At 37.7% G+C, this 20,346-nt stretch overlaps 1 protein-coding gene across 1 annotated transcript; it reads right to left on the bottom strand.

The window, feature by feature from the left end:
- Positions 1-9,874: 9,874 nt before the first annotated feature.
- Positions 9,875-19,086, bottom strand: meox2b (mesenchyme homeobox 2b). Its single transcript, XM_084422850.1, has 3 exons — positions 18,339-19,086; positions 14,955-15,127; positions 9,875-11,278 (listed from the first exon to the last, which is right to left on the bottom strand). The coding sequence occupies exons 1-3, from the start codon at positions 18,817-18,819 to the stop codon at positions 11,057-11,059; spliced, it is 876 nt and encodes a 291-aa protein (XP_084278976.1). The 5' UTR covers positions 18,820-19,086; the 3' UTR covers positions 9,875-11,056.
- Between the last annotated feature and the right edge of the window lie 1,260 nt (positions 19,087-20,346).

The following is a 20,346-nucleotide window of genomic DNA, read 5'->3' on the forward strand; positions in this document are numbered from 1 at the left end:
GTCTGATGAGTCTCGATTTCTGTTGAGACATTCAGATGGTAGAGTCAGAATTTGGCATAAACAGAATGAGAACATGGATCCATCATGCCTTGTTACCACTGTGCAGGCTGGTGGTGGTGGTGTAATGGTGTGGGGGATGTTTTCTTGGCACACTTTAGGCCCCTTAGTGCCAATTGGGCATCGTTTAAATGCCACGGCCTACCTGAGCATTGTTTCTGACCATGTCCATCCCTTTATGACCACCATGTACCCATCCTCTGATGGCTACTTCCAGCAGGATAATGCACCATGTCACAAAGCTCGAATCATTTCAAATTGGTTTCTTGAACATGACAATGAGTTCACTGAACTAAAATGGCCCCCACAGTCACCAGATATCAACCCAATAGAGCATCTTTGGGATGTGGTGGAACGGGAGCTTCGTGCCCTGGATGTGCATCCCACAAATCTCCATCAACTGCAAGATGCTATCCTATCAATATGGGCCAACATTTCTAAAGAATGCTTTCAGCACCTTGTTGAATCAATGCCACGTAGAATTAAGGCAGTTCTGAAGGCGAAAGGGGGTCAAACACAGTATTAGTATGGTGTTCCTAATAATCCTTTAGGTGAGTGTATGTTTTATAGGTGTACGTGGTAACTGTGACAAAATGCCAACGGAGGTTGAAAACATCTGCTGCAAAGAAATACAAAAAGTACTGTAACACCTCCTAATTAAATAATTTTTTGTTGTGTATAGTTCTTTTGAAATTGTTTTCATCCAAACAACTTTATATAAATACACTTTATTTTCACCATGAATATAGCCTTAAAAGCTGCCATGTTGTGTAAAAGAAATCGTTGCCATGCTTTACAATAATTTATTTATTAAAGAACGGTGATTTGACTCCGGGATGAAAATAACAGCGTCTTGATGACATGGCGACAAACACACTCAACAAACGCAACTCTTCCTCTTCTCCGTGGGAGCGCAACAAGACCACGCCCCCTTTTTTTCTGTATTCCTGTGGGTGGAGGTTAGTCAAAAAACTGTTCTACTGACGTCATTAAAGCAGGAAGTAGAGGGATGTAGTCCAAACCGGCCGTTCGCTGTAGGCTTTGAAAGGGGACTTCTGTTAAATAAAATATCTCGCTTGACATTGAACTTTGAGCTTTATACAGGTATTATTTATGCTCTAACAGCAACATTACACTAAAGTTTGAAAAATGGGATCATGAAGAACAGGACCTTTAATTTGCTATACTAATTTGTTAAGTAAAAAGTAAAACATTCCATGTAATTTACATTTAAAATCTATGCTATATTAATGGAAAAAGCAAGCTGAATATCTAGATAGCTTATTGTAAAATATTTTCCTCATATCTTGATGGTTTAATCAAACGTGTAGGGTCATTAAAAAAAAATATCCCCTTCAGACATCACTTTTGGCCACTACCCTATGCAAACACTTAAAGGTGCTCTAAGCGATGTCACATGTTTTTTAGGCCAAAACATTTTTTGTCACATCCAGCAAACATCTCCTCACTATCCGCTAGCTGCCTGTCCCCTGAACACACTGTAAAAAAAAATGCGGTCTCTGTAGACAGCCCAGGCTCCACAAACGGCAAGAAAAACAAACTGGCCCAGCCTTGGCCACGAAACATAACAAACAGTGTTCCAGCCAATAACCGACAAGAATGATTTTGGGGTGGGGGTTGGGGGGAGGAATGGGGTTGTGGGGAGTGGAGGAGAGAGAAGCATGAAGAAGGAAGTTAGCTAGAGGAGAGATGTCCTAACAACGACTAACGTTAAAATTATATATTCTTGAGAATTTTGATATGGCCGACACACGACCAAAGAGATGACGTTCCGATGAACAAAGAATAGGGAAAAGGGCTGGAAGAAGGGCTGCCCGCCGGCAGAAGGGCTTCCAATCCGACATTCAGGTGGCTCTGTTTTTGCTGGACAGATGGGTAAATCCAGTTTGTTTTTTCTAAATGGTTCATGACTGTTTCAGGAAGCACGGAAGGGAGTGGGAGGGGATGGGATGCGGAAGAGGGAGGGTCGAGCTAGCCTCCGTTTTGTTTGACAATACTTCGAACGTCAACAAGAAGTGATGTCACCCAGCATCGCTTAGAGCACCTTTAAAGGTGCAGTATGTGAGATTGCAACGCATTCTCATCCTAGGGCGTCATATACTGCCGCTTTTGACATTTCGTCTACATCCAACGCACATGGCACCCTTTAGCGTCAATATGACACGCACAGAGCTTTGTTCGGTTATGGGTAGGTTTAGGTCTGGGGTAGGGTTAGGGTTAGACCGCTAGGAGGCGCCTTCTGGCCCATATCTATCTGCGTCTCATATTGACGTTAAAGGGTGCCATGTGCGTTGGATGTAGACGAAACGCCTTGGGATGAGATCGGGCTGGAGATTGACAGCTAGCGATTGAAATTGTTACTGCAGTCCAAATTAAAAATATTGGAGAGAGTTGTTTCCCCCGCCCCCTCCTGCTCAGGCTTGAGGCTCACGTGGGTTGCCAGATTGAGGACACGCAACAGGAACGAGCGCAATTGACAATAGAAGGGTTGAGTTGATTTCACAATTATGATGAGTTGATTTTACGTTTTAATATGCTCCCATTCATAGAGATTTTTAGATGGATACCGAGGCTTTTTAGGTCGTGTAGAATCTGCAATATCTGACCCAGTTTGTTCGCTGGCTTCCATGGCTGCAATATGCTGTGTTTCCCGCCAACTGGCAACCTGTGGTGTCGAAATAGTATTGAGTAAATTGGCAATGTGCGTATCACCAAAACAAAAACAAACATTCCGACATGGAACGCACATTTCAAAGTAAAATAACTGGCTGTAACATTGTTTTTCCAGAGAAACGAGTGTGTGAACTCAACATGTTTCCTAAATATCCGCAAACATATTATGGTATTTTTATGCTTTAGTACAGTCAAAAACTTACATACAGAACCTTTTATACAGCACCTAACACTATTCATCCACATTAAATCAACATTATTGATTCTAGTTTTTTGGGGGGATATTGGGTTTTACTTGTTTCAATCACATGGAACCACTGTTATGTTCAGCCTATCCATCTGTTTTTATGAAGTAGAGAAAGAATGAATGAATTCCTAACTGAACTGAATACATGTGCTTGACTCTAGAGTGTGGATTAGTGCAGGTGGTCCTCCAGTGGAGGCAGGGAGTGTTTGGGAGTGCCTTGGAATGACTGGAATGTCATGGAGTGTGTATACAGGTGGGCTGGGATACAAGGAGAGATTGAATCAGACAGTTAATTGGGAAACCAAGTCCCCGACAGTAAACCAACAGCTGCACTTTGCATTCTGCTCGAAGGCTTAATCAGTGAGAAGAGAACAGGCAGTGGAAGGTTCTGGAAATAATCTGCCTGGGTCTGTGTATCGCCACCATTTGGACAAACTTGATAACAATCATTTCCCCCTCTCAGTGTTCTACTGCAAACCTGCTGCCAAGGAACATTTCTGGAGGTTGCTTTCTCCACTTCTAAAGATTAATGAGCGTGCTTCGCCACAAATACATGATGTAGTCCTCTCAAGATAAATCAATAAAATTATGATAAGCTGTCCTCTTGAATCCCAAACATTAAACACTCAGCTGGTGCCAAACTGTTAAACTAATGCGCTATCACTTCTCACTTGCAAATCTTGGATTGGGGTCCTGAATGGAAAATCGCATTCGTGGTGCACGTTTGTGTGTGTGTGTGTGTGTTTTTTTTTTTTTTTTGTCAAAGGGAACTTTCTGCCAACTTTGTGCATGATGTGAGAATTGTTTTTGAGTGTGAAAAATATTAAATGAAATAAAATTAAATCAACTCTGTTTTGTCTAAAATGTGTTTCTAATTAAACTACATTTGGAGGAGTTCCCTCTTTTATACAAGCAGAAAAATAAATGTTAACTGTATTGCATGACATTGCCTCTGGGTACCAAACCCAGTTTCTTTGCAAGCACATGACAGCATGCAAGTTAAATGATTTATAATGAAGAGGTTACTTAGAATTTCCGGGTCACGCTTTTTGTATGATGCACCTTGTGGAAGCAGCACATTTTTACATTATAAAATTTTTACTGCCCTCTCTCTCTCTCTCTCTCGCTCTAAAATGTTGTCTTACAGTATATTCTGTCATGAAGCATTTGGGTTTTTCAAAACATGTCTATGTCTGTTTTTCACATTTTTAATAGTATTCTAACAACAGTAAAAAATCACTACAAATATAATAGCAATTGTTAAAAATGAAGTTATTTTCCAAAACATGTTTTTGATTGTAGTTATGAGGTATATTCTATGCAAGAAAAGTTTTTTTTGTTCTACCTCTTGTAAACTTTTTCTGCTTTAGCTCATCTGCAATTAATGTATGATTGTTTGGATTGTGTCATTTGATTAAATTGTCCCATTGTCCCATGAACATTATACGCATATACAAATATGCATATACACTCACTTAATCAGTACACCCTGCTAGTACTGGGTTGGACCCCTCCAGAACCGCATTCATTCTTTGTGGCATCCTATATAATGTGCTGGAAACATTCCTCAGAGATGTTGAAATTGAGACTCATCAGACCTAGTCTCCAGACCTTGACCTGACCTTGGCCAGTCCTTGACCTGACCTTGGCCAGACCTTTAGACTGACGGCCGAAGGTCTGGACTCTACCGTAGCTTTCATTGGCCAAGGACTGCCCAAGAGGCCGTTTGACTGACATGTAACGCAACCAATCACAGTTCGTTTTGTTCTGCGTCATGTTTAGGGGCGTGACAATATAATGTCGATGTCCCTACAATAACAGACCGGTGTGCATCTAATAAATTATTCATTCAAGAACATTGAGCAAGTTTACTGCAACAATGGAGCCGCAAACCACATACTTTTGAAAATCCAGTATTTAGCTGATCCTGGTAAGCTCTTATTGTCACAGCTGTAAACACTACGGCGTTCTTCTTCCACTCGGGGTTTGGCGTCATAGGCATTTGTTTCCAGGCGGACCATTAAAGACACAAACGTCTCCCGGACATAGAATTCAACCAATCAGATTACGACTTTGAAACTCCTGAAGTGTTTTCAGAAAAGTGTTCCATTTGCATCAGACCGTGGGAGTGACGTCTGAGGCTTTTTTCCAATCTTCTATTGTCTAATTTTGGTGAGTGTGAATTGTAGCCTCAGAACTGCCGGACCATTCTCTGTAAACCCTGGAGGTGGTTGTGCATGAAAATCCCAGTAGAACAGCAGTTACTGAAAAACTCAGACCACCCGGTCTGGCACCAACAACCATGGCACATTCAAAGTCACGTAAATCACTTATCTTTCCCCTTCGGATGTTCAGTTTGAAGTTCAGCAGATTGTCTAGACCATGTCTAAATGTCTAAATGTATTGAGTTGCTGCCATGTGATTGGCTGATTAGACATTTGCATCAACGAACAGTTGAACAGGTGTACTAATAAAGTGGTCGGTGAGTGTACAAAGACAGTGATACAACACATTTAGCCTGCGTCTGAAATCGCATTCTCTCTTGAGCAGGTACTTATTTTTGAACAAGTAATTACTTCACAACTGCTAAAAAAAAAGTACATTCTATAGTATGAATGCGTGTGGTAGAATGTAATCCGGACGTAGGCCTACTGCATTAGCCATGCTGTCATTATCATGTGACCTACCAGCGTCAGTTGTGTTGTTTCACTGTCATTCACAAATCCTCTCCTGTGGCCCTAATGGGATAGTAAAGTGTCCATCGTATGCACTATGCACTTCGAAATCTCACCAGAAGTAGGCCATTCTTTCTTTTATGAGTACTGTGAATCCTGAATTTTTTTTCAATTTTTTGCATAGTAGAGAAGTGCACAATTTCGGATTTCGGATGTTGCTTGTAGTTATCATTTTGTATTTTGCATTAATTGCATTTAATTGTATTTAATTGCATTTTGCAATTAAAAAAATATAATAAAATAAACTTAATGAATTTAAATTAATTACAAATGAATTCAGTGTATATGGTTTGGTCTTGAGTTTAAAGGAATAGTTCGCTTCAAAATGAAAATTCTGTCATCATTTACTCATCCTCAAGTTGTTCCAAACCTGTATGAATTTCTTTCTTCTGCTGAACACAAAAGAAGATATTTTGAAGAATGTCGGTAACCAAACAGTTGAAGGGCCCCATTAACTTACATTAGGAAAAAAAAATACAATGGAAATCAATGGGGTCCATCAACTGTTTGTTTACTGACATTCTTCAAAATATCTCTTCTTTTGTGTTCAGCAGAAGAAAGAAATTCATAGGGTGAGTAAATGACGACAGAATTGTCATTTTTAAGTGAACTATTCCTTTAATTTTACCCCATCAAAAAAGCCATTTAACCATTTTGACCTAAATGGCAGTTGTCATTTAAAGTGAATGTTACAGGATAAAAAGTAAAATAGGCTGCAACTTTTCTATTATAATATTTTCTTGCTTTTATTCATAATTCCATAATTATCGGAGTTCTTCTCCTGTCTGTTCTGAGGATTATATTCTTGACTTGTGGTTTTAATGCTCCAGGTGTGAAGTCACATTTTACGCTGTTAGTTTCAGTTCTTGGCCCAGTTCTTCTGTAGTAAAAGTGACTGTTGTGCCAATAAATAAGATTCTAAATGGCTAAAACAGCCGTCAGTCATGGTCCCCTGCCAGTTTATTGGAGGGTTTGTGGTTTCCTGCATTTCGTCATCCTGTATTCTCCGGCCATAATCTTAAGATTCAGAAGAGTTTCCTGAGCCCTAGCCGAATAGAGAATATGTGATATTATGATAAAACCACATCACTGGATTGCTCTGAACTGCTATTATTAAATCTGTCTCACTGCATAATTCTCATTATTCAAGCAGGTTAAAAAAAAAATACATTGGAATAAAAGAATGTAAAAGAAAAGGTTAAAAATAAAGGTTTCAAACACTGTTAAAAAAGAAAAACACTTACCTTACATTTTCAAGTACAATCACCTTGACTGTCATTTCAAATTAAATTACATTACACGACTTGAGTTGTGTATGAGTTGAATCTCGTATAACTTAGTTTAAAAGGCTTAACTTATTTTGATGAGTTGAAACAATGTAAAAACATATGTTGAAACGACTTACTGATCATGTCATTTTTTACAGTGAAGGGTTTTCACAGTGATGCCATAGAAGAACCATTTTTGGTTCCCCAAAAAACCTTTCAGTGATCAGTTCTAAAAAGAACCATATTTTCTTAGTGTCCCATGCACAAAAGAAATATATTTGAAATATATTTTCAGAGTATATTTTGGAATATATATTTGAAATTGGCCCAATAAATATATTTCACACTTAACATCATATATTTTTGTTATATTTCAGAATATATTTCAATGTATTTGGAATATATGCCACATATTTTTGACACTTTTGGGGACCCATACAGAAAAAAAATACATTGAAATATATTCTGAAATATAACAAAAATATATGATGTTAAGTGTGAAATATATTTATTGGGCCAATTTCAAATATTTGCATATATTCCAAAACATACTCTGAAAATATATTTCAAATATATTTCTTTTGTGTATGGGGTGAAGAACATTTTTCCACTATAGCCTTTTGTGAAATGAAAAGATTCCATGGATGTTTAAGGTTCTTCTTGGAACCATCAATGCCAATGAAGAATCTTTATTTTTAAGAGTGTACAATACATTTTTAATATTTAAACGATTGTAATCTCAATAGATATTCTCAAAATTCTGGTAAATACAGAATATGTGATGTGATTTTAATTCCAAGTTGTTTCTAATTACTTAAATAAACATGTAACAGTTGTAGATTTTTCACAGATGGCCTTTTTTAACGTGTCCCAGATGCATCATGACCTGGCCTTGACCCAAACGGTTGTAGAAACTGACAAATTCAGAGCAGGCGTATCCGTAGTCATTTTACTCTCTAGACATGTCTTTCACCGACGCGGAGTCTCTAAATGCCAACGTTTCATTACCTGCATAACCGTTTCTTTTGTTCCTTGATGAAAGACAAAGAAAAGATTGGGCACGTTCAGCCATCAGAAGGAAAATAACAACAGTCACGTGGTATACGGAGGATTGTACCTCAGTGAACATCATTCGTCAACACCTACAGTTGCACTGAAAATTATCCTAAATCACTTTTTGGAAGGAGGCTGAGCAGACACTCAGACCCTGTGTGGAAAACTCTTCAGTTGGCCATGTTGTTCTTGGCATGGCATGGAGAAATGACAACATTACCCTTCCTGTTAAAGGAAAGTTGTTCCCTGTGGGGTCAAGGTAGAAGGTTCATTCAGGATCAAAAAGTAACAGGTCAGAGGTATTCCAAAACAACTGCATTAAAAAAAAAAAAAAAAAAAAAAACAACATCTTCCTCACGCAATGCACGCACTGACTGGGAAGTTTCGAAATGCTCAGGAGAACAATATAAACCTACATAGTTATTTGAATGCAAGAAAGAAATGGGATTGTCTTGCACTCTGTGCAAATAAAACTGTGCCTGAAGCTTATTGCTTCAAGATAATTGCTCTGGGTTACATTTGTCAGTAACAACAAGAACTAAACTCTCTGAATTAAAGGGACAGTCCACCCAAAATTAAAAATCATTGTATGGAAACAGTTATTTTGTGTTCCTCAGTAGTAAGAAAGTCATACAGGCTTGTAATAACAAAAGGGTGAGTAAATCATTTTGGGTGAAAGGTCCCTATCCTTTACTCACCCTCATGTCATGGACATTGTGAAGAATGTTGGTAACCAAACATTTTTGGTTCTCATTGACTTCCATATGTATGATCAAAAAAATATAATGGAAGTCAATGGGAACCGAAACATTCTTCGAAATATTGTGTCTTCTTTTGTGTTCGGCAGAAGAGAGAAAGTTTTTGGATACAGATTTGGAACAACGTGAGGGTAATCATGTTTGGATGGACTATCCCTTTTAGGATCCTACTTCTTTACACAGTATTCAAAGCGTTTGCAGAGATAGAAAAATCACACCAACAGAAAATCAACAAAGTCTTACTAAAGTCAGGTTTGTTTGGAAAGACAAACAGGAAAAAAGTCTTGCTTGTTTACCTACGTTTGTTTTTGCTCAACTTTGTTTGTGGTCCGTGATGTATTTTTCATACCTAAGTCATGTTTGTCTTGATTTGTGTTTATTTGCTCGTGTTTTTATTGATTTGTCTGTTTGGGACCGCTTCTGACGGGCCATATTCATCATGTGTTGTTTAGACGCGGCTGTGATCAGTGCAGCTGGGTGCTTGGCAGGGTTTGAGGGGTCATAAATATATTTCCCATTCATTTCGTAAAGCCACGAATTGTTTCCCCAAGGGGATCGTTCTTCGTCTCACTTTGATCACAGTATATCATACACAAACATCTAAATCGGACGGCTAATCAAAAACGTCTTCCACAGAGAGAAAATGCATGGCTGGCTTTGACCACAACTGAAAACAAATCCACTTAGCCTGGGTTTTGCCTATGTGTCGGGGGAACGGCAAAGCCACAAATCAAACCAGTCCAAACTTCTACAGCTATCGAATCACCAGCTGCTCTCATATATGAGCAACAAGTTGGCCGACCCGATAAAGTGCCAGTCCAGAAATTAGAATGCTCACTCACGTGGTCTTCACAGAAACGCCAAACCATAATATTAGTTCTTCAACATGGCTTTCCATAACATTTACATCACATAATGCTCTTCAACGTTTGGGAAGATTTCCTTAATAAAATGGTTCCTTAAAAAATTGTTTTTATGAAATTTATTTATTTTTTTCATGAAAAGGTAAATAAAAGATATGAACTATATCATAAACCTGAACAACAAAAGAAAATGTTCCATTTGTAATGTTGCCTTCATATGAACACTACCATTCAAAAGTTTGGGGGCAGTAAGATTTTTTTTAAAGAAATGCAATGATTTATTAAATTTATCACATAAATGACAGTAAAGACTTTTATAATGTTACAAATGATCAAATAAATGCTGTTCTTTTTAACTTTCTATTTACCGTAAAGAATCCTGAAAAAGGTTTCCACAAAAATATTAAGCAGCACATGCATCTTGACATTGATGCTGAAAATTCAGCTTTGCCATCATAGGAATAAATTACATTTTAAAATATAGAAATTTTTGCAAAGTAATAATATTTCACAAAATGTATGTTTTACTGTATTTTGGATCAAATGAATGCAGTCTTGGTGAGCATAAGAGACTTCTTTCAAAAAACAACCCCAAACTTTTGAACTGTAGTGTATTTTTTTGTAATGACTCCTTCAGTGATCATGGAAAATGATTTGCAGTCCTCAAGTACACACGCCTTAGGAAAGGCAAGTAAAAATGATCCTTTAATTATCCTTCTAAATTAAATGTTTATCACTATGCTGCATATGTCACTTTCAGTCCATTTGATTATCCAAACGCACCCATAATTGTGGAGGGGGAAAAAACATGGACATTTGTCAGTTTAAAAACTACTTTTTCATTCTAATTAATCAACAAATGGTCATTAATGGCATCTTTTTTTTCCCTTTACAAATGGACTAAAATAATACTTATTCTGTGCTGTCACAGATTATGTAGATCTATTTTGTAATCAATGATATTTTTATCAAAATCTGCGAAAATACAGTAGCAATCAGTTAGGCGAAAACTTAAAACAGTGCAAAAATCCTCCCCAAGGCACTTGTGTGGAATGTTTACAACATTCAAACTTATACATTTATTTACAATGTCAATCTTAAGAGTCAAAGGTGGATGAATGCATAGTCTCTTGAAAAGTGTGGCCACCTTTAAACCCCTTTGACGTTTATTTAGACTAATCTTCAAAGTTTGGTGCCATTGGGGGCTGAGCTCTGGTTTGCAACCCAGTGAGCATCTGTTTCACAGACCAAGAACAAACCCTTACCACTCAGAGTGAAATAACAAAGCATGGCCCAGTACTAGTTGTTAACAGCCTTCGGAGTACCAACATAGTTGATTCCTGAGGAAATTGCCAGGTTGCGACTGGGTGGAGTCCGGGCATCATAAATGTGCGTGCTCGGAGCTCTGGTCACTGTCGTGGCTGTCGTCCTCATTGCTAGGAGAACCGATGGGATGGTGTAGTCCGACCATTGGGGAAAACTCGGAGGGCAAGAGAGTTCCTTTCTTTACATTCACCAGTTCTTTCTCGCGCGCAGCGGCCCCTTGCTGACCTCCCTTCACTCGCTTCCATTTCATCCTTCGGTTCTGGAACCACACCTTTACCTGCAGGAAAGAGAAATGATGTTCAAGTAGTCATATTAAGTATATAGAAAACAAACAGAGTGCAGAATTTTAGTTCAAGTAGTTAGTCAAAGAAATACATACAACTGCTGTTAGTGTAATTTCTAATAGTACATTTCATTTCTCCATATGAATTGCCCATAAACATGTTATCATATTTTAGTATCATTTGATATACTAGTATAGTTTTTGTTAATACTTGATGTTAGATTTTATTTATATATATGTGTTTTTTTTATTTATAACGTTTTAGTTAGTATTTAAACTAAACGAAGATGAGAAATGTTGATTTGGCAACTATAGCTGAAATAAAATAAGTCAAGAATCAATATTTGAAATGCCTACATAAATTTGTATTGAATTTATAAATATTTCAGTATATTTAATCAGTTATCTATTTATGGACTGTGGAGGGAGAAGTTCATATCCACAAATGCTCTAATTCAGTAATTAAATATAATAATCATATAATATTAATATAGCCTAATTTTACATTTATTTGGATTTAATATTAAACTTTAAATTATTTTAACAGGAAAATTACAGAAATTCATCCAGGTAAAGAATTTATTTAGCATATACGTACGCAAAAATGAATGATGTCATTTTGTTTTATTGCAAAAACTTATGTGTGAATATCTTTGAATTGCACTTCAGTAAAGTTCCTGTAAAACGTCCTGTGGCCGATTCAAAATGAAATTCACACTCAACTGAAAGAAGTAACAGCAAAGGAGCTCATTTTTATACTCTGAACCTATATTATAGTAAGTATACTTGTAAGAATAAGTAAGAATAGATCAAAACAATATCATAAAGGGTTAGTTCACCCACAAATGAATATTTTATCATTAATTACTCACCCTCATTTTGTTCCAAACCTGTAAGTCTTTTGTTCATCTTCGAAACACAAATGAAGATCTTTTTGATGAAATCTGAGAGATTTTTGTCTGTCCATTGACAGCTATGCAACTACCACTTTGACATCCATATGAATCGAGCGGTTTAGTCCAAATTTTATGAAAAGACACGATTACTTTATTTGATGAACAGATTGAATTTAGGCTTTTATTCACATAAAAATATTCATCAAGTCACACATCAGTTGTGGTAAACGGAAGCTCAAGCATGTTCACTCTCGTGTGTTACTCCAGGTTACTTCCTCAAGAACCAATGAGGTTCTTTCTTGAGCGTCAAGCAGGTTCAGTTGAGCTTCTGTTTATGTTCGCTGATCAATGTTTATATGTGAATAAAAGCCTCAATTAAATCCGTTCATCATATAAAGCGATCGAGTCTCTTTAGAAAATTTGGACTAAACCGCTCGATTCACATGGATTAGTTTTACGATCTGTTTATTAACCTCTTGAAGCGTAAAAACGTGGAATTTGCGTTGCTGTCAATGGAGGGACAGAAAGCTCTCCGATTTCATCAAAAGATCTTCATTTGTGTTTAGAAGATGACCGAAAGTCTTACGGGTTTGGAACGACATGAGGGTGAGAAAATGATGACAGAATTTTCATTTTCGGGTGAACTAACGCTTTAAGGTAAACAAATGAATAAATAAGTGTTGTTTGCTCATTAGCAAACTTTTTTGGCAAAGCTATTATACAGTAGTCAATTGCACACAATGTTTATAAGGCGTTATTTGTGTCTTAGCAACGCAGGCGCCCAAGATCTGCATCAGGGAAACTCAACGCCACTTTGTGGGAACGTGTGTTAGGGTGTGTGTTATGGCACTTTCCAGAAAGAGTTGTTTTGGCATGTAGACCCCCACTCTAAAACCACCATCATGCTCTCTGTATCAGAACCCCCTTCATACTATGCCCGTGTATCAGATTGGATGAGCGACAGATTTCAAGCTTTCTGCCAACACAGCACTCAGATCCCACACGTATAGCCTAGACCACATACATAAACCAAGCAAAACACCTAATTTCATGCGCTTTGCGGATAGATTCGAAGGGTCCTTCATATCTGCTTTTAATCTTTAAACTTTCTCAAAGTCACAGTGGAACTGCTCTTGTGTTTTTCTTTTGGAGCCGGCTTCTGGGAAATTTGGAGGAGCAGCGATATGATTGGCTCTCATGGGGACTAGGATTGGTTCTCTAGGCTATTTCCACCTGGTCAGTTATGTGCTGATGCAAAACTCATGGTCGCCCGTTGACCCATGTTCCAGGTCCTGACTTGACACTTTTCTCTGTATTTGCGTCTCCACTGTGATGATCAAGCTGCTGCCTAAAACGGGTCGATCAGATCTGGACCGAGTTGCAGCGCCTCACCCCCCACCTCAGACTTGACAGGGGACTATTTAAGGCTGAGAAGGTTATTTTAGGAAGAGCATCGCAGGTATTTTAGAGTGAGCTCTTAAATGAGTCAGCAGATTTCCTTACACGACAAAAAATTTAAGTTGAAGTGTGAGAACTGAGAACTCTTTTGCAACTACAGTTTTTATGGAACTGTGCTCCCATATTTCACATTTCATTTATATTACTTCACAATATTATGCATTCAGTTGTTTTTTGTGTGTGTATGTCACACATAAATTGTTCATATAAATCCAATACATCGATTTTTTTAAGACTTTGTTGTTTAAGATCTGAGATCAACCCACGTCTACAGATTTCTTTGGATCTGTGCTGAGAGTCACTGGATAGGAAGCAATTGTGGAGGAGTAGGAAGGAGAAATGGGAATGAAACACAAAAAGGCAAATCCTAGGAGAGTTGCTTATAGTGCTTCTTTTTAGGGCCAAGAATCAGCTGGAATGATCCTAAACTCAGGAGTGGGTGTGTGGGATGTGTGGGACATTTTGAAGAAATCATCTGTACAGTGAACTTCACCACTGTCTAATTTTAAATATATTTCAAGATTAATATGCATGACCGGAGCTAGTTTTTAACTCCAGTGAATATTTCTTGGTATATGGAATATAGTTCCATAGTATATTTTTGAGTTCTAAGATCTAAAAAAAAGGCTGTGTATATGCACACACACACACACACACTACCATAGTGGTATGTATGTGTGTATACACATACATATATATATATATATATATATATATATATATATATATATATATATATATATATAAGGGATAGTTAAATTTTTCAATAAAAAAAGTGCTCATGGTTCCCTGGTACAAGTCCAGCCTGGATCATGTCCCTCTCCTGTTGTCCCTTCTGTCTTTTCTAATAAAAGACATTAGAAAAAAATATACGTGTTTGCATAAAAAAACTTGAGGTTTAACATCATGGCTACATTTGACAGTTTGTCTTGTCAGACTCAGAATTAAAAAAAAAGAAAAAAAGAAGTGGGAATACCTCCCTCAAGCCAAATTAGTAGGCTATATCATAGGGAACTGGACCCTTCTGTACAGTGCGCTGTATTTCTAACATAAAACATATTTTCAGAGAGCTCATACTGAAATACTTTGAGATTTATATCAGTAAATGAGGGCATACAATTTAATTTGTTGAGAATTGCTAACATTTAACATTTAGTTTATCACTTTATACGACTTGATCACTTTAAATGGAGTCAGCCTTTATGCAAAGATTTTCTTTTTTACCCACCGATCTAAGAAATATTTTCAAAGCCAATGGAAGTGCCATTGTTATGTCTCCTGGTAACATGTGAAAACAGGCTCAGCGTTGAACGTACTTGTCTCTCTGTGAGGTCAAGGTTGACAGCAATTTCGTAACGTCTAAGCCGTGTCAGATAGTTGTGGTGAGCGAATTCTGATTCCAGCTCTCGAATCTGTTCCTTGGTGAACGCTGTGCGCTCCTTCCTAGGTTTACTGCTCACGTCTGACTTATAGCTCCCATCCTGGGAATCTGAAATGAAAAACAGATCACTTTCCAGCCGCTGTAAACGCACAGAAAAAGAAAAAGAAGAAAAAAACATAAGAGAAAGCAAAAAGGGTGAAATAATAAGATGGTGTGATAAACTGCAGGGCTCTGAAATAAAATAAACGAACAAAAATAAAAATGAAAGCGGAACAATTTGGCCTGCCAATCACCTTTTATTATGGCGATATGGCTCTGGTGTTTTTAGCAGGCGGAGAATGGCAAGAGAACGAAGCACATGCTCTCAAATCTGGCCTGAATCAACAGCGCTTCGTTCACACTCTCCAACAATCAGATCAATTTACTCTTCATTTTCCACACGCTTCTCTTTTAACAGAACGCATGAAACTCTCTCAAGGAACATTTCTGATTGGTCCAAAAATGATCAAATTCAACCGTAACTGTGTAACTTGTTAATATATTATAGTTATATATAAAGTTTTTATTATTCAGGTGCACGGGAACATATATAAGAGGGTTTAGAATCACAGAGTTGGATCCCTTCATTTATTAGTTTCATTTTAAATAATTCATTTAAAAAGAAAAAGTGCAAAATAGAACATTTAGTTTGGTGCTGCCTGAACCATTTCTTTAAAAGTAACAATGGAACTGAATCGTTTATCAGTGAGCAAAGTATATCGATTCCAGAGCAAAGAACTAGTTGGATGTTCATTTTTAGCAAGAAATACATTTGCTATGTTAGAATAAAAATAAGCTGAAGCAATTGCTGTTAAAAAAGTACATTATGTGGTAACCTCTAAATTATTTAATTTGACTCAAATCAAAAATATTGACTCAACCTAGATACTTTTTTGAGTTACTCAATTTTTTTTTTTTTTTAGGGGATTGATAAGGTAGAAAAAGCTTTTAAAAAGTAACAATCACAGGTTACCACAGTCGAGAATGTGAAAAGCATCTAATATGATTCTCATTATTATACAGTTCCTTATAACTGTACAGTATGAACATTTTCTATGAAAAATCTATGATCTAAAACTACTGTGAGTTTTATTATCACATAGCCTTTTCTTTGCTCTACTTATTTTCAAATATCTCTCTCGCTCTTTTTTTTTTTCTTTTCTTTACTTTTTATATAACGTGACTAACAGAGTAAAGCAAATCACTAATCATCTGAGTTAATAGACTGGGAGAGCCCAATACAAATCAATTTGTTTAAAAAAAAAAAAAATTCTTTAAAGGAAAATATGTTTGCAATGAATATTTATAAGCTTGCCTTTCAAAGACGAGTATGATGTCGAATTCTTGGATCCTTTGAAAGCGGCAGAGAAATACAACTGCTCTAGAAATCCAAGGCTTTTATAGTACACAGGATTATGAGCTTTGAAAATCGTATTTCATATGCAACATCACTTTTCCGAATAATCTATAATCTGTTCAGGCTATCGCTGCAACATCTCGACATATGACACGGCTTTAAATGGAAACCACACTGCCTTTGATAACTGCCAACAGACTGGAGGAAATTAGATTTGGTATAAAGGCACAGCAAGTGCCAACAGGAGCCTTCTGGAAATTTCTACCACCATTGGACCTATCCATCAGTATGCCATCAAGCCATAAATTACAGGCACCTGGATGAAAAGCTACAGCGTCATGACATGAAAAAAATAAAATAATTCTTGGATGTACAGTATAAGATGAGTAATTCAGTTCAACTAACTGTAAAGGTGACAAAAACCTAGAGTTCAATCTCAGAAACTTTCGTCTTTATAATTTTACACACGACAGTGATATTTTTCTGAAGACATTCACAATTCTTTTTTTAAAGTCTATCCGTCAATGTCAAACCACTTAGATCACCAGGTGTGACATTTTCTATTGTTCTTGAAATATAAGGGTCACATTTTATATCAAAACTGTCCAGCTGCAGCTCTTAACGGTTTTCCCCAGCCGTGAATGGTGCGCATGCATTTGGGGGGTATCAAAAGCGCAGCTGCGGGCAGTGTGAGCATTTAAAGCGGCTTTCACCTGTGGTCTATTAAAGACCTGAGGGTAAATGCCAGAGTGACTTACACCTCTGAGACTGATGAGAGAAAGAAACAGGGCAGCCTCACAGCACCAGGCCCTGCCATTAAAACACTACTGTGCCGTGTCCAGCCCGTTCCGGATTCCGTTCCTTTTGTTTTATTACCTCGGATTCATTCTTATTTTAAGAAGCATTTTCTCTCAAATACTAGACATATCTCTAAACATATCAAGCTGCTTTTGAGCATATTTATACAACTGCTCAGTTTGATATATTTGTAAAGCTTGCACGCTCCTCTATATGGTTCATGGATGGATTAGAACGATATATGTGTGTGAATCTGATCTGAATGTCAAATGTGTAAAACGTTTGATTTTCTCTTAAACTGCAGTGAGTTTGATTATCTAAAATGAGTTTGATTATCACATAGCCTTTTCTTTTCTCTGGTGCTAGTTTGATACTTTCTTCAGTTTGATTGTCTGCTTATGTCTTTTCTAACACAAGGCAGTTGTATTGAATTTTCGCATGTTAAATACTGCAGAAATAAAATAAAATCCATTTACTACATATAGCACCCTTTTGTTTAAACTGTCTTGATATGGACCAATTTCTATCAATTTAAAACTAATAATAATAATTCTAAAATAAATGTCTTGAATTTTTTCCCTATTTTAAATCATTTTATGACAGAAGGTACTCTAATTTTTTAATACCTAAATCACCACAAAATATTGCAAAATAAACAAGATTTTCTGAAGTTATATTAAACGTATAATTTAGTGCATTTATGCATTTCCCTTAATATTTATATAAAATTATATATATTAAGAAAATTAAATTTAATTTCAAATTCATAGTGTCTTGAAAAAAATGTGGTGCTCAATTCAAGTTCTAATTCCAAACACCCAATTCTCTATTCCAAGGCCAGATTACATAAAATAGATAATACACAAAATATAAAATATGATGAAATCCTTTATAACTGACCAAAGTCAGTAAGTCCTTTACTTAAACTATTCTGAATAAATCTGATGAGTAATAAAACTCAGTCTCCAGTCATGACAAGCACTTGAATTATTTATATTGTAATAATGCAATTTGATTGATCATTTCCAATTTAACTATTCCCAAAAAATATTTATTAGAAATAAAATTCAATGATTATTATACTGTATGCATAAGAACACACACACACAAAAAAAAAAACCATACCTGAGCTGTCACTCTTTCCTTTGCTACTGCGTCTCTCCGGCTCAGCGGGTGACATGTTCTGTCTCCCGTATTCTCCAGGCACACATGACACCCCAGAAGGGTCACTACCAGTGAGCGTTGGGTTACCCGCGCACAGGCCCTGTGAACCCGCTTCACACAGTTCTGGAGCCGAAGAGTCATGGTGCGGCAGACAGAGATTGAGGCGCTCGCCGTCGATCGCCGGCATCTGCGGGACGTGCCAGGAAGACTGATGCTGCGAGAGGTGTGGATGCTGCGGAGTGGGGTGAACCCTGTGATGAGGTCCTCCGAAGCTGCCCTCCTCCCCAGCGTAGCTGCAGGGCGGCGAGGGTCCTGGGAGGTCGGGGTAGGAGACGTGGTCGGAACGACCGTGCAGGGCCAGAGAGGACTGGGTGAACGCCGGGTGCAGGGCTTGGGATGGGGCGTGCGGGCTCCGGAGGCATCCGAACAGAGAGTGATCCATGTTCTCTAAGTGTCGACGGTTCCACTTAACTCCAGACTCTTCGAGAAAGCAGGGAAGCCGAAAAAGCCCCAAAAACACAGCCTCGCACCCGTTTCCACCGTAGTCCAGGAGTCAACGGCGAAAGGAAGAGGGAGCGGGCGGCGATGAAAGGCAAGGCCTCCGGTAATCCTGAGCATGCAGCCCCGTTGCCAGGCCGAAAAAGAGGGTAAACACACACAGCCTGCAAGAGGAAGCTCGGGTGACAGATGGGAGAGAGAGAGAGAGAGAAGAGAGGGAGAGGGAAAGACAGAGCCGTCTGGGCCCGAGTGGATACAGCGCTTCTGGAGAAGTGGTGTTGGAGCGAGGGAACGTGGGAGGGGGGGTTGAACGGAGGTGCTGGAGGAATGGATGTTATATATAGGGCGTAACATGAGAGGGAGGTTGGGTCGCAGGCTCCTCGCTACTGACCACATGCATACGATCTTCCTCCAGAACGACAAGGTACAATAAATCTGAGGCCAGCCAACAAGTTCTGGGCTCATGAAAACGGGGGTACGATATTTTGGACTCGGGCTATCTGATCCCACGGACACTTTTTCTAAGAAACGAGTTGCGTAAGCTGCCAAAGAGTGTGCGTGGAATGGTTATGGGGGTCTAAAGGGTGGGACGGAGGATTGGGGTGAGGGGATTTGGGGTGCTAGCTTGTGTCTATCTGCCTGTGCGTTTACCCAAAATCATCTAGATTGTCAGCATCATCTTGTAAAGTCCTGGAATTCTTTCGGACTGTGAAAAGGATCGTTTTCCATCAAAATGTCTGTATAAAAAAAAAGAAGCAAATACAACAATATTTGACTTAATAAAAGTCAATAAAATTGTTTTTGTTTTCAGAAACGTATTCATTAAAATATGTAATTTTCCTGTACTGCATGTCAACTTAGATCATAAAATGAGTTTTCATCCCTTGCTCAAAGCAAAATAAATTTTTGACAAGCAAAAAAGCTCTTTTAAGTTTTTAGTTTCACTGAGCATTCTGGGAGAGAAACATGGCTTTCCATCTGAGAAATACATACGAGAATGAACAACATCTGTGTTCTCAAGGATTTTTTTTGTGTGTGTGTGTGTGTGCAAATGACCAGTGTATCTATTTCTAGACAGATTTATAGAAATCTGCATATTGTTTTACGTCTCCAACAGCAAGTCTGTCATTTGCAGGGTAGACAGACTGTCAGTATCATATTTTATTAGTTGTTAATGAATTTAATTTAAAATACAAAGACACTTTTATATGATTGTCATTATATTTAATTGCAATTTTTTAGCAATGCAAACTTATTCTGTCTCATGCAGACTGGAAGCGGTTCAGTTTTGATACTGCAAAAATTCAGAACAATCAAATGAATGTTATGGGTTGGGGGGAGCAATTCATTTTTTACACCGTTTTAATTTCACTTTATAGATTTCAACCACAATGAAATAACAACTCTAGCAATGCAGAGATCATAAAGGATCTCATTTTTTTATGTGGTGGAAACTTGCTGAAGAAAGTGT

Source organism: Rutilus rutilus (genome assembly GCF_951802725.1).
Source record: "Rutilus rutilus genome assembly, chromosome: 11".
NCBI lineage: Eukaryota > Metazoa > Chordata > Actinopteri > Cypriniformes > Leuciscidae > Rutilus > Rutilus rutilus.

Bases quoted from the DNA above. Each gene is read 5' to 3' on its own strand.
- meox2b (XM_084422850.1), bottom strand. From the start codon at position 18,819: ATGGATCACTCTCTGTTCGGATGCCTCCGGAGCCCGCACGCCCCATCC. The intron at 15,128-18,338 runs GTATGGTTTTTT...TTTTCATTTCAG, and splicing joins AGGAAAGAGTGACAGCTCAG to ATTCCCAGGATGGGAGCTAT. The intron at 11,279-14,954 runs GTACGTTCAACG...TCTTTCCTGCAG, and splicing joins TTGACCTCACAGAGAGACAA to GTAAAGGTGTGGTTCCAGAA.